Source organism: Bubalus bubalis, chromosome X (assembly GCF_019923935.1).
Source record: "Bubalus bubalis isolate 160015118507 breed Murrah chromosome X, NDDB_SH_1, whole genome shotgun sequence".
Taxonomy (NCBI): Eukaryota; Metazoa; Chordata; class Mammalia; order Artiodactyla; family Bovidae; genus Bubalus; species Bubalus bubalis.
This window is the reverse complement of record NC_059181.1, coordinates 15,990,466-16,005,446: the sequence shown is the minus strand read 5'-3', so window position 1 is coordinate 16,005,446 and position 14,981 is coordinate 15,990,466. Positions and strand designations below refer to the sequence as shown.

The 14,981-nt window shown below is 43.6% G+C and overlaps 1 protein-coding gene across 7 annotated transcripts in view; it reads right to left on the bottom strand.

Annotated features, from left to right (window-relative positions):
- Window positions 1–14,981, bottom strand: part of ARHGAP6 (Rho GTPase activating protein 6) — a 790,573-nt gene that overhangs the window by 240,072 nt on the left and 535,520 nt on the right. For 6 of the 7 annotated variants that reach the window (XM_025277133.3, XM_044937362.2, XM_025277134.3 and 3 more), the window contains exons 12-13: window positions 14,754–14,834; window positions 9,492–11,481 (exon numbers count right to left, since the gene is read on the bottom strand). In XM_025277133.3, the coding sequence (XP_025132918.3) occupies window positions 10,781–11,481; window positions 14,754–14,834 (782 nt within the window). In that variant the 3' untranslated portion in view covers window positions 9,492–10,780. Of the gene's footprint in view, window positions 1–1,927; window positions 11,482–14,753; window positions 14,835–14,981 lie in introns of those variants that run through there. The other variant, XM_045164531.1, reaches the window with a different exon arrangement.

The following is a 14,981-nucleotide window of genomic DNA, read 5'->3' as shown; positions in this document are numbered from 1 at the left end:
AATTGAGCCACAGGCGGGAATCACCCCTTTTTAAAGGATTCTAATATTTCTTGAGAAAAACTACCTCTAAAGTAAACTGTCTTGCAAAGCTGATGACAAGACCACATTTATACACCCTCCACTTGGGAAGAGAAGACTGCAGCCTATTGGACATAAGCTGCTTGGTGTCTAAATTATACTTGATCAGATCCAGGGATCAATACTCTGTTCTGATAGGAGGTTTCATTTATAACTTGAAATCATTTTGGATATTCTCCAGGCTTTTAAGCTCCATCTTTCGTCATAGGCTATTCAGGATTAGAACAACGTACTGCCCCTGAGGCTAAGGATTAGCAAATAAGGTGGGGGTGCCAACTGGGATTGCAGATGAAAATGTAGTGTTCCTAGCCGTGCCCTAACTCCCATCCACTCATGAAATGTTTATGAGACTCTACATCCTGTCGGGAACACAAAAAAGCAAAAGGTCCAGCCCCCACCTGCAGGGAACTCATAACCTTAGGTAGGATAGTCTATAAATTCAACGCTGATTTAAAAAGAGTTGTGTTAATCCATGGGTTATATGCAAATTCACTTAGGTATGTTTTTAATATATATTGAATATACAGTTACCAATTTTTTAATGAGACACCAGTATGGTTTATCCCCCATCAGCTACTCAACTGAGGAGTTGCACATTTCCCACCTCACCTCTGCAACAACTATGGGAGTTATACCATGGATCATTTTTGTCGACATAGGCTTGAGGCTGTGTGTGGTGATAAAGAATACTTTTTCTTGAAAAGATACCTCCACCCCACCCCACCATGTTCACTGCAGCATTATATACAACAGCCCAGAACAACCTGTGTCTGCTCATGGATGAGTGGATAAAGAAAATGTCTTATATCGTGTGTGTGTGTGTGTGTGTGTACGTGCATACATGCTAAGTTGCTTCAGTTGTGTCCGACTCTGCGACCCTATGGACTGTAGCCTGCCAGGCTCCTCTGTCCATGAGATTTCCCAGGCAAGAATACTGGAGTGGGTTGCCATGCCCTCCTCCAGGGGATCTTCCCCACCCAGGAATCAAACCTGGGTCTCCTTCGTTGCTGGTGGACTCTTTACCGCTGAGCCATCAGGGCAGTGCGCGCGCGCTCGCGTGTGTGTGTGTGTGTGTGTGTGTGTGTGTGTGTGTGACATATATGCCTATTATTCAGCCATGATAATAAAATCTTGCCATTTGCAAAAATATTGCAGTACCTTGAGAGCGTTATGCTAAGTGGAGTAAGTCAGAAAGACAAATACCATACAATCTCACTTATATGCAGAATCTAAAAAACAGTACAACTACCCTAAAACCTGAGCTCATAGACAGATTGCTGAGACTGGTGGTTTCCAGAGTGTGGGGGTTCAAGTAGGCAAAATCTGTGAAGGGGATTAAAAGGTACAAATTTCCAGTTGCAAAGCAACTAAGGAAAAATGTTCAACATGGTGAAAGTATGAAAGTGTTACTCAGTCATGTCCAACTCTTTGTGACCCTATGGACTGTAGCCCTCCAAACTTCTCTGTCCATGGGACTCTCCAGGCAAGAATACTGGAGTGGGTTGCCATGCCTTCCTCGGGGGATCTTCGTGACTCAGGGATCAAACCTGGGTCTCCTGCATTGCAGGTAGAGTCTTTACCGTCTGAGCCACTAGGGAAGCCCAATATTATATGGCAATTAAAGCTCAATTTTTTTAAAAAAAGGAAAGACAAACCCGTGTCCTGGGGGCAGACAGCTGGTTTAGAGCCACGTCTCAGCCCTTCACTTGCTGTGTAATCTTAATATCTCGGGCCTCAGCTTTCTTGGCCATAAAAAGAACAAAAGAACTGAGTGGTTTTGTTTGTTTGGGCTGCTGTTACAAATACCATCGACTGGGTAGCTTATAAACAACAGAAATTCATCACTCACCGTTCTGGAGGCCAGAAAGTGCCAGAGTAAGGCACTGGAAGATTCCGTGTCTGTAAGAAGGACCCACTCCCTGGTTCAGAGATGGCGTCTTTGGGCTTGTTCTCTTGAAAGGGGAGAGCGTGGGTGTCTATTACAGGCCGATAATCCCATTCCTGAGGCTCCACCCTCTTGACCTAATCACTTCCCAAATCACCTGAACCCACTCGGAGCCCACAGCCTGGAAAGGCTTAATGAACATCAGCTGTGCTAGTCATTCACGAGGAAAAGGCGTGGCTAGGAATCAAAAGAAGAACCGAGAAACAGTACCCACCCCTTGCCTTGCTTCTCCCAAGACGAGTCTGTCTAGAGAAGGAGCAGAAGGGTCTCCTTTTGATTTTGGTTACTAGTAAGAATTAGCTTGCTCTAAAGGAGCCCGTGTTCTTTAAAATCGCTAAAGGGGAAAAGATAGGTAGCAGACTTTGACCTTTTAAAAACCATAAACACGACAGGGTGACATTTGGTTTAGTACTATGCCAGATCCGCTTGACAAAACTGAAGATTGTAATTAGGCCGTTGTGCTTCCTAACCTGAGATGTAGCTCATTGTGTCCTCAGGGTCACAAAGGTGTCCCCTCCGTGGAAACTTCAAATGTGCATGCCTGCTCAGTCCTGTCTGATTTGAATCTTTGCGACCCCATGGACCCCCATTAGGCTCCTCTGTTTATGAATTTTTTCCAGGCAGGAATACTGGCCTGGGTTGCCATTTCCTCCTCCAGAGGATCTTCCCAACCCAGGGACCAAACTGACATCTCTTGTGTCTCCTGCATTAGCAGGCAGGTTCTTTACCACTCAGTCACCTGGGAAGTCCAACTTAATATGTCTCCAGATTAAAAACATTACAAAGTTATGTTTACTGCAAGTAAAAGTATGCAAAATCAATTCAAAAGCAATGCATCACGTGGAAAGTATTCTAATGTTTTTTTCTGAAATCATAGCAGGTATTGAAAAGTACCGGGAAGATCCCCTGGAGGAGGACATGGCAACCTACTCCAGTATTCTTGCCTGGAGAATTCCATGGACAGAGGAGCCTGGTGGGCCACAGACCACGGGGTCGCATTGGGTAGGACGTGACTGACTGACCAACATTTAGTGGGCTAAGTTTCATCACCATCAGATGGCTTCTATTAACAGATGCTGTCCGAGCTTTACGATCCTTGCTTATTGCTAGTAGATAAGAGGTGGAGTGGAAGGGGGAAGTCTCCCACAACACATGGAAAATAAGGTTTCTCTTTAATCAGTTTGGGTCAATTTGGCATTAGGCCTGTGTCCTCACACCCCCTCCCATTTTGCATTCCCAGGAGAGTGCCTGGTGCTTAGATTAACCAGAGGAATCATCTGCAGAAAACTGCAGTGCCCACTAGAGAATTATATCACTAAACAATGATAAAATCCCAGTCTTAGTTGTCATTTCAATATTTTTCCTTCACTCTTGTAGGTTGGCGTTTCAAATCTGGAGGTAGTGGCTAGTGTAACAGAAGAAGACAGGCTTGGGGAATCTTCATTCCTGTATTGACTCTCTGCATCGGCTAGGGGATTTGAACAAGCCCTTTAGGTCTATAAGGCTAACTCACTTCATTCTTTTTATGGCTGAATAAGATTCCATTGTATGGATGGAGGACATTTTTTTTTAAATCAGGTCATTAGTTGATGGACTTTTGGGTCTTCCCATAGATCCTCCTAAAGGTTCCTTTCTGACCATAATTCTAGGTTTTATGTGGCCTATTTCTCTCACATTTGATGGACTGGGTGATGCCATGTTTTAAGCTAAGGAAAAATAAATGCTTTGAAAACCTACTTCAGACTAGTTTTTACATAAAGTACATCAGTGGATGCACTCTTAAAATTTCACACCATTCGTGGTTAACCAGTGCTTTCTTTTTCCTCTATAAAATGGGCTTAAAAACAAACCAAAAGTCCATCAACTAATGACTGGATAAAAAAAAAAAATTGTCATCTATCCATACAATGGAATCTATTCAGCCATAAAAAGAATGAAGTACTGATTCCTGCTACAAGATGGATGAATCTTGAAAATAACATGCTAAGTGATACAAAGGGCTGGAGACTGTATGATTCTATTTATAGAAATGTCCAGCATAGGTCAATATATAGAGGCAGAAAGTAGATTAGTGGTTGCCATAGTTGGGTGAGAGAGGAATTGGGAGTGAGTGCTAATGGGTATAGGGTTTTCTTTCAGGGGTGACGAAAATGTTCTAAAACTGATGGTTGTCCAACGCTGTTACTCTACTGGAAACCACTGAAGTGTACACTTTAAATGTGTGAAGTGGCTAGTTTCTAATTATAGCTCAATAAATCTACTTGAAAAACAGGGGGAAAAATGTGCTGGCTGATCCCTCTATTAACTGAGTAGTCAGTCTACCAAGAGTCAATAACTTAATTAAGCCAAACAAAAGAAGTTGTGATATAAATGCATAAACCAAATCCATATATACTAAGGAATGATTGAGAAGAGCTGAAAGCAGAATCAGTACAAATACGGTCATGAAATCAGAAAGGGTTGGGGAAATATGGTAAAAATCAAGGATAACTCTCGGTTCATTGTTTCATGGTGGTTTCTTCAATTTGCTGCAAAGAAACTGGAAGTGGGATGTTAGTGGCTGTGGATGGACTAAGAATGTGAAAGTGGGCCTCCCCACACCCAGAGAAAGAAATGGCCTTGGCTCCACAGTGGAAACTTAGTAAATGGTGTCTGTTTATGCGCTGTTAAAACATAAGACAAAAATCATTTTATGATCACCTGTTTCACCTGACTTTAAAAAAAATATGATTCCATACTGTTCAGGCAAAGTATTGTATTAGAGCAGCATTTTGGATCTTGCTGCCTTTCCCCCTCTCCGCTTCCCCCCCGTCTGTGGTCTCCCCAGCTAGATGCTCCTCAAAATTTTGTGGAGATCAAATCCCCTGGAGGGCTTGTTAAAATGCAGATTGCTGGGCCCCACCTCCAGGGGGCCTGATTCAGTCAGTCTCATGAGAATTGGCATTCCTAAGAGGAGAGTGTGCCCAAGAGATGCTAATGGTGCTGACCGGGGTCTGAGCTTCACTGGACTCGGCAGCCTTCAAACCCTCTTCACTTCCACGCACCCCATCTTCACGATTTATTTACAATTGCCATGTATTTACAATTGCCGCGTATTTACACAGCCATGGGTCAAAGTCCCAAGTAGGAAATGGGAAAGCGAAGGTTACATGTAAATGCCACTTGTCCTTTGTGGCTTATTCCCAAGGGTTCCTTGGAGTCCTCCCGCGCCCCTAGGCTCTGAATATTGCACAATCCCACCTTTGTCTTGTCTTCATAATGCAAACCTTTCCTTGGAAAGTTCACCCTCTCACATCACTTCAGTAGGCGATGCGGGGGGGCGGGGGCATAGGACGATGACAATGGGGTGAAGGCAATGAATGACCTCTCAGCTGGAACAGAAAACCCCTCTGTTAGTGGGTGCTCTTTCTTTGTGAGTCGTGGTCTCAAAAGGCAAACCCTCTCCTGGTGGCCACTCCCTCGAGCTGCAGAGGTGTTCTGGGTGGTCTCTGCTCCTTGAGCTCTGTTCATCATATTCAATTGCAAGGGCATAATGAACTGCCACAATCGAAGTGGTTTTAACAATAGAAATGGTTCTGGAAGCAACAAGTAAGATCAAAATGTTGACAGAGGTGTGCCAGAAGGTGCTAGAAGGTCTATTTCAGGCCTCTCTCCCAAAGTTCTGGCAGTTCTTGGCTGGTTCCAGAACTTCAGTCTTCACAAGTTGTTCTTTCTGGGTATGTGTCTGTGTCCACGTCCAAATTCCCCCTTTTTATTAGAACAAGTCATACAAGATTAGGGCCCACCCTAATGACTTCATCTTAACTTGATCATCTGTACAGACCCTCTTACCAAATAAGGCCACGCTGGCAGGTACTGAGGGCTAGGACTTCAACATCTTTTCCATAGTGGACACAACTCAACCCATAACATGCTTGTTTGCAGAATGGCTGTGAAATTTCTCATCGGGGCCAGGCAGCCTGTCCCTCTGGCATCTGAGAGCTGTCACTGCGGAACTGCTTCTTTGCACACTTTGCTCAGCAGTGACATGGCCAACCAGCACTGCCCTGGTCCCTAGCAAGTCTTTGCCCTTCAGCCAAGCTCGGCTGTGCTCAGGGCCACCGTGACATCTGCCCATCCAGATGGACTCAGCGGCTGATGGAAGTCTCTTGGTGGGAGGCCAGGGAAAGGGCAAGGCAACCAGCTCACCTTCTGCAAAGTGCCAGGAAGGAAAACGAAGCAGGCGACTCACCTGCCCACAGCCTCCCCTCATGGCAGACTTTCCCAAGCAGATTCCGGACCCAGCTCCTGAGTCTTTGACCAAGTAAAGTGATCTGAATTTAGGAGGACTCTGAACACTGACTTGCCATGATCCTTTCCTGCATGATTCAACATGTTTCTGATTCATTCTCTAAGTCATTTTCCCCTGCTAGAGAAGACCCACTCAGAACCCCAGACTTGGCATCAAGACGGCTTTAAGCTGAAGACATTTGACATTCAACAGATGCAGAAAAAAGCCTTTTAGAGCTTCCCTTATCTGACTAAAAGCAACTTGTGGGAAATGAAGCTACTATAAATCCCCTCTCTGGGGGAGTTTTATGGTTCCGAGGGAGACAGAAAGACTGCTCATACCTGTATAGACCATCCTTATCACAAACTTTCTTATCTCCTGTCTGGTTTCCTGAAAACTCGTTTGTTTTTTCAAACAAACCTATTTGCTTTTCCCTTAGAAATTGTTTCTCTCCACTGCCTTTTCCCTACTAGGTTAGGTCTTTAAACCTTTAACCATTTAAGGAGCCAGATACTTCCTTTGTTGGTTCCTGTATGCATGTGAAATAAATCCTTTTTGCCAGGTGATTAAGAGGGTATGGAAAAGTTTTTTCCCTTCGAACCTACTCCAGTATTCTTGCCTGGAGAACCCCATGGACATAGGAGACTGGTAGGCTACAGTCCATAGGGTCGCACAGAGTCGGACACGACTGAAGTGACTTAACAGGCTCACACACACACACACACACACACACCCTAAGCAAATGTGGGCATCTTGTTTGTAGAGAAACAAGAAACAGCTTTGCTCCCGAAGGTTCAGTTCAAACAGCAGGTCTGCACACTTGGATGCATGCACGCTCAGTTGCTTCAGTCATGTTCAAATCTTTGTGACAGCCCACCAGGCTCCTCTGTCCATGGGATTCTCTAGGCAAGAATACTGGAGTGGGTTGCCATGCCCTCCCCCCAGGAGGAATCGACCGAGGAATCGAACCTGCATCTCCTGCATTGCAAGTGGATTCTTTACCCACTAGCACCACCTGGGAAGCCCCACACGTGGATGGCCCACCACCAAATCCTGGTTCTGTCACCTTCCAGCTGTGCAACCTTGGGCAACTCATTTGATGTCCCTCGAGGTCTTTCATGCTCCCTGGAAAATGAGGATAGTTGTGATTCCCGTCTACTGCTTGTGAGGGGGTGAAAGAGTTAATGGGAGTGAAACACTTAGACCGGAGCGGGTGTCCTTAATAAATGTTAGCTCATCATGCTGTGTAAAGAACACTGGCAAACAGATGTTGGTCAAACTGAATTGAGAGAATCTTCTGACCTTTCTGTGACCTCGGGGGGCCTGCAGTTGGGGCTGCTGCTGTGTGCACCATGGGGGACTGCAGGCCACACCAGGCCAGGGGTCCACACTTCCAGAGACTGGTGTCTGGAGCTCCACGCCTTCACGAAGCCATCCTGTGCCGAAGAATTCCAAGCTTTATTGGAATTTTCCTTTGCTTTGGATTTTTTTTTTTTTCCTCAAGAACATTTGCTGCTGATTTAGTCTTGTTTTAAAATTCTGTCGGGTCAAGATGTTGACTTGTTTTCATCTCAGTGTGCCTCTTAGTCATTTCTTTTCTTCTCAGTTCTGGTGCCTCCTGCAGTTTGCTTATCAGAGCAATGTACGCATAGGCCTGGACGGGGACCTGATTTGATCCCAGTGCTGTTTGTCTGCCAAGCAGATGTGTATTAAAATGTGCATAAGAAAAAGAAGCAAGCTGGGCTTATTTAGAAATTTCTTCAATTTGCACAAACTCCATTGGTAAAAGAGATTATTTTTTTCTATGAAAACCCACAACACACATATGTTAATAGCCACTTAGATCAAGACAAATTCCTGTTTGGCCATTTGGGTCCTATCACTGTGCCTCCTGCCAGACACATAAAGATGGTGACTCAGTACTTAAAGACGCAAGACTTGTGTCAGCAGGTAGCTTTCTTCTTGACTTTAGAATCTCTTTGCTCCTAGGAATGAATGACTTCGACAGCCTTTTAAATGGTTTTGTCCAACTTGAAAGAGTTTATTATTTCTTTCTTGTCAGGTATTCTATCACTTACAAGGTGTTAGAAGTGACTCCAACTTTGACTCAGGTCTTTGTGTCTTGTGCGTGCGTGTTTTAAAACAGCTTATTTTCAATGTGATAAAGGCATCTGAGAAAGAAGCCTTCACTCACTGAGTTAACGATATGGCCACTGGCCTAAACCATCTAAAGAGAAAGGGAGAGTGAATATCGTTCATTACATGGACATACGTGGGCATACACAGGCACAGCACACAGACACACGCACACACACACAAACACAATTGCATTATATAAAAATATTCTGAGCCATGTTTTCTGGACTATTCTAGATCTGACCATTAATAGATAGACATACTTTACCTTTTAAGACACAGACATCTACCTCAGGGCCATCTGATCTGGCAGTTGAAAAAAAAAAATAGGACTGTTAGGGCAAAAACCTGGTGGTGGCAGGGGGTGGGGGCAGCCCCATATATCAGGCAGTTGAATCCAGAAAGGAGAGAGAGAACTAGCCAGACAGGGGTTAAATCCAAAGCCAAGAAAACACAGAGTCAACAGGAGGAGAATGAGGGGAGGTGGCATGGGGAAAGCAACCTGTGAGCTACAATCAGGCACCATTTGCTCTGGGTCTTGTTTGCAACTCTGGGCTATGTGGGGGCAGCCAGAAAGAGCCAGAGGCCAGCAGGCAAATCCTTCCCACATTCCCACCAATGGCAGAAGTGCTGGACCCACGGGCAGAGCCCAAAGACCCCCATCACTGCCCTCCCTCCCGGTTAAGAAATGTCAGACAGCATTTCTAGACTTCATCATTTCAACCCTGAAACAGAAGGAGCATCCAAGGCCTGTAGTGTAGATATGACATACAAGGATTGTGTTGGGAAACACTTGTCCAGCACATGGGAAACCACCCGAGTTCCCATCTACTTCCTCATCAACAACTGAGTTTCAAGTGAATGACAATCAACCTTCACTTGCAACAAATATCAATTTCACTGGGTTATGTCTCCAAGCCACCTACAACTTCTTATTAGCTCTTTAGCTGTATGTGGATAGTACTGCCACTGTTCATTACACTTGGACTTGCAGATAGGGAAGTGTGTATGTGGAATGGTGTGTGGGTTCATTCATGAGATTCAATGCCAGTGAACAAAGCCTTTGCTTTAACTTTTTATTCATTATGGCACAAGAACTTGAAGAAACACCACTGAAAATGTCATCGCCAATATGAAAATTAAGAGTAGCATGTTTTATAAAAAAAAAATCTTTTTCTATGATACACATTCCCTTATGAAGTGAAAAAAAAATCTCATAAAATACTGAAGCAAATTGCCACCTGCTGGTCAAAAATTGCTTTGCAGTTGAAAAACTTCAAATTTTTACTGAAGTATGGTAGGAACATTTTACATTGCACAGAAAATTACCAAAAACATTTCCTCAGCCTTTGGCACAGTGTAAATACAGAGCTCCGTTTTTTTCCAAATATGATTTACTTCACAAAGCACTGAATATAATTTGGTTAATACTGATGATGGGGCAAAAGGAAAAACCATGTTCTGTAATTTGAGTACTCTCTTTTCACTCAAACACTTTATAGTTGGATTCCAGTTTATAGTTTTGAAAAATACATAGAAATCGTACATTATAAATATATATTATATATTGGTATATAAAGTTGAATTTGACCTAAAATGGGACGGAGAAGTTCTTAATTATTCTTTCTTTGTCAGGCACGGCCTTTCTCTTGTTTCATTAACTGAATTCTTTCTAAACAGATTCTAAAAATATATTCCATAATGTATCAAATTTAATATTTTCCTTAAAACATATTCAATATGAAAAGGCATTCAGTGACTATATTCTTTTTGTATCTCACTACTATATAAAAATATGGCTTCTCATATTCTGTTCTATTTTGCTTTGTTAGTGTTATTCTTAGGCATTGAAAGAAGGGCTGTCCCCAGTTAAAAGCTATGGCAAAAGCACAGAAACCCGCTTGTGCATATTCTAGAACATTCTATAGAATCTCATTACTTAGAATAAGTGACTAAAAAATGTGTTCCTTCTGTTTTCTGTGAATATAACATATAGGATTATCATACATAATCTGTTACAGAATATACAAGAGTCAAAACTGAAGACACATAAATACAATTAAGCTATACCAAAGCGAGAATTTTATCTTATACAGAGCCAATGTGAATAGCTTTTAGATCGGACGTTAGCATACATTTTTGTTTTTTTCTGAAGGCTGGCTATGCAATAGAATCTTATTATAAAGGGTCAGGGTCCTAGGGTGCTCTATCTTTAAGTGTACTGACTTCTCGTGTTATTTTTTTTTTAAGTGTAAAAGAAGAAAAATAAGTGCCCAATTGTCCAACATCCACTTTTTCCCCTACTGAGTGGAAGAAGGCTGTTTGGGAGGTGAGGGGTGAGCGTGGGGGGCTCAGACCAGCGTTTCCGGGAGGGCATCGGGGTTGTCGGTGGACAGGAGCTCCCAGATCTGCCATCGCTCCCTCTGCCAGTCGAGCCAGTTGGGTTCCCCCAAGGTCTTACTGTTCTGATCGCCGGCGGGACTGGGGTAGGCGCTGCTCGCTTTCTGCTGGGCGGCCTGGTGCCCTCGCTGCGGCTCGACTGTTTGGCTTCCCTCTTGCGAAGCTGTTCCGGAGCCTTCTTCCAGCCTCCGCGGCCTCCACAGCGGTGGCTCGGCGGCTTGGTGGGCCGGGGATGCTACGGTTGACTTTCCTGGACCAGGATAAGGAGGAGGAGGCCGCTTGTCGTGCCTGGCACCCTCTGCAGGTCTCTGGGGCAGAGGCTTGGCTCTCCTCTGCAGCCAGGCCCCCTCCGGCTCGCTCTCGGCGAGGTCCTCGGCGCTGCTCAGAGTCCAGCACGGCTCCGGCCTCGGCCTTGGTATGGGCTGCCCGCCGCCCTGGATGTGGGGCGTGCTGCAGACGCGGGCCACCGGGGCGTGCGCCCTCGCCTCAGCCGCCGGGCTCGTGGTCTGAGTCCTCCGAATAGCCTGCGCACTTCTGTCCAGTTCTGTGGGGCTCCCCTGCCAGCGGGGCCAATTTGGGGACAGGTTCCCTTGAGACAGGGAGCACGGCCCCGGGCGGAGGGAGCTGCTTTCAAAAATGTTGCTGTAGGAACCTGGGAGCCAGAGAGAAGGACGAGAAATGCAATTGATTTGTAGCCTCCCTCTCGGGATGCCTTGAAAGTTTCAAAACAAAAAAAAAAATTTTTTTTTAAAGCACAGGACATGTTTAGCTGTGGCTGACTACAGTAGAAAACTTCCTAGTAAGAGACCTGACCAATGCTTCTTGATTATCAGCACAATTCATGTAACAGCTCCAAAGACAGATGCCTGGACTCGGGCAGCTTCATTGTCAAATGAGACTATATAGTCCTGTGCCTTAATTTCTGCCTTCGGAAAGCCCCTCTCTGCCGTGCTTATGGAAACTTTTCTGAACCTAGAAGGTAAAAGGAACGTTCTCTTCCTGTTCAGTGCAACTTGAAATTGGGAGGAGACATACTTATAGTGTTTCCATGTTTCTCTTGTGTCAATCAAAGCTGTAGGAATAAATGAATTGAATAAAAAATGCCCCATTTAGTGCCAGAAGGGGAAGGCAGCAGCCCATGTGAATATTCTACCCCTGCCACTGTGGGGTAGGCTGGCTCCTTATTCACCCATCATCCCCTTTCCTTCCTGGATGATATTTCCCAGTCTCCCTTGCAGTTAGGCGGGCCACATATATAAGGTCTGGCTGACAAATGTGGAGGTGTGATGGAAGCCATTTCTAGGCCTGGTCTAGTAGGAAAAACACCAAATGCACTCCTAGTTGTCTGGACTTGGTCTCTTCCCTCAACTTCTAGCCCACAATGGAGCAACCATGGAAGACTCTGAGGCCTCTGAGGATGGGGGAGCCACTGGCTAGATGAAACTTGAGCTGAGCCCCTGCATGACTGGAACAGAGTATTCCCACCCCTCATTACCCTGCACAATCCACACTGGACTGCGTAGTGAGGATAAATCAACCTGTGAAAGGTTAAGCCACTGACATTTAGAGGATGTTTGTAACCTTCCCTAACTGATACAACTTTCTTCAGGAAATTGAAAGGAGAGCAAAAAAAAGTGTGTTTCACAAGCAAATGAGGAGCTCCTGGGGCATATGTCCCTAGGCTGCCTGTCTCCTGTTGATTTGCCCTATTCTCTCATTTCTTAAAAAGTAAGCAGGGAGATCATTTTGCGGGGAGAGGGGCATATAAACATGTACACAGGGACAGATCAGACTTGAACCAGCAGAAGGAAAACAGAGTAGGATATCTTGGAATAATTTATCCTTGGGGGAAAAGACAGAAAAGCAGCTCATGGGATAAGGGGAGATGTACTTAGACAATGGCTCAATACTCAAATACTCAAACTGGAGTAGAGGCCATTAAAATAAAAATGCACCATGCTTTAAAAATGTAATATGGGAAGTATTACAAAACAATGAAAAAGGGAACACACACACACAGGGAAACAATAAAACAATTCACACACTTCATATTATATGCCCTCCTCCAGGGGATCTTCCCAACCCAGGGATCGAACCCAGTTCTCCCGCATTGCAGGAGGATTCTGTACGGTCTGAGCCGCCAGGGAAGCCCTCATATTATATATTAACATATATTCCAGATGGATTAAAGAATTAAGTGTTAAAATAATGAAATATTGTGACAGAGAAAAGTGTATAGATGACTAATTCGCCAATGCTTAAGTAAAAGTTAAGATTAATTTTGTGAAAGAATTCACACAAAAGAGATAGAATTACTCATGTAAAACATTAAAAAAGTATCCAGATATGCAAAAAGGGAGAAAATGCAAGGAATATCAGTGGCAAACAATGTGGTCAAAGGGTTAATGCCTTTATTATAAGAAGAGTTTGCAAGAATCAATTTAAAAAACACTAGTATACATAAATAGCCAATGACATAAGGATAATCTGTGGGTGAAATTCAGCTGATTAATAGAAAAATTGAAAAATACTGGTGAGAAATACAGGCAAATGATAATAATAAACACAATTTTGTTTTTTAAAGAAACCCAAATGCAAACCCAGTGATTTGCAATACCAATGAGATTAAAGTGATATGGACAGTACCATGAAATGGCACTGCCACTATGGCTTATGGAACACAAGCCACTGTATCCTCTATGCAATGTGAAGTGACTATACCTCTGAATTCTTGGATAGGTTCATTATATTTTGACCCACTTTCTTATTCTGTTTTGTATTTTTTTGGGGGGCTGCATCACACAGCTTTCAGGATCTTATATCCCCAACCAGAGATGGAACCCAGGCCCCCAGAAGTGGAAGCACGGAGACCTAACTACTGGACCACCAAGGAATTTTCCTATTTTCCCACTTTCCTATTTCAGATTTATAACTGGCTTTCTAAAATTTTGTGAACTCTTTTTACAATTTAAAATACAAAATCCAAAAAGTACATAAAAGATGTCCCTGACATTAACTTATTGCAACATCACTAAAAAAATGGAAACAACTCAGTGGTCCCAACACTGGGCTATAAACTATGAATATGCATCCAAAATACTACACAGCCCTTAACGACAATAATGGAAAATAACTGGAGAATGAAAGGTAGACAAATCATATAAAGGCATACAGTCAGAATGATTATAACTATCTTTAAAAACTCTTGCAAATGAAAGAAAGTCAAAGATTGATGTACTTTGGTGGAAAGGTATAGCTTTATCTCCTTTTCCCCTATTTCCAGCTGGGAAATGGGATATTTCCTGCCATATCAGTAAACAAGGATGTCACAGCCCTCAGTGATTGCAGCCTTCCAATGTGAGCCACCCTGAAGAAACTCAGGAAAAAAAAAGAATACCTGTCATCTAGCAGCCATCAGATGGTGGCCACTTCCTGCAGCCACTCCCTGTGGTGAGCCCTGAAGAAGCTCAGGACATGAAAATACAGGATACTGGCCCCAGGTAGCTGAGGTGCAGATCAAAGGAATGATTTCAGTGAGCCCAGGCTCTTGCATCTTCCCAGGCAGAGAAAAGTGCTAAATTCCTTAACTTGAGATATCTGGTTTTCCTTTAATTAACAATAATCTGTTGACACTCAGACTACCTGCCCTTTGTTGCAAATGTCTATATAACCTGGCTCCTTCCCTTGCCTCCTCAGAGCAGTTCTCTCACACTACTCCAAGTCTCCCCAGCTTGGAGTCCTAAAAATTCCCCCCAAATAAAATATAACACTCAACTTTTAGCTTGTGAATATTCCCCCTACGTCAACACAGCATTTTTCAAATAATATCTGAGAAGCATGTAATATGATGATAGTAAGGTGAAAAGCAAAGAAAATTAACTTTAAAAGTAAGCGCAATATTAGTTTGAAAATATAATCCTTTACCTGTCATTCCTGGGTCTTTGGATCCACTTTTTAACGTTGAATGCCAAGTTCCCCAGATATTGAAAGCCTCCTCTGCCATATCTAGGAAGAAGTGTAAAAGAAAGGTATGTAACTCCAAATGAAAACTGAAGATTAAAAATAAATCAATAAATATTTTTATGACACCTCTTCTACTCGAAGTATTGTATTCGAGATTGTGATGGATACAAGACAGAATATGATGCAGAC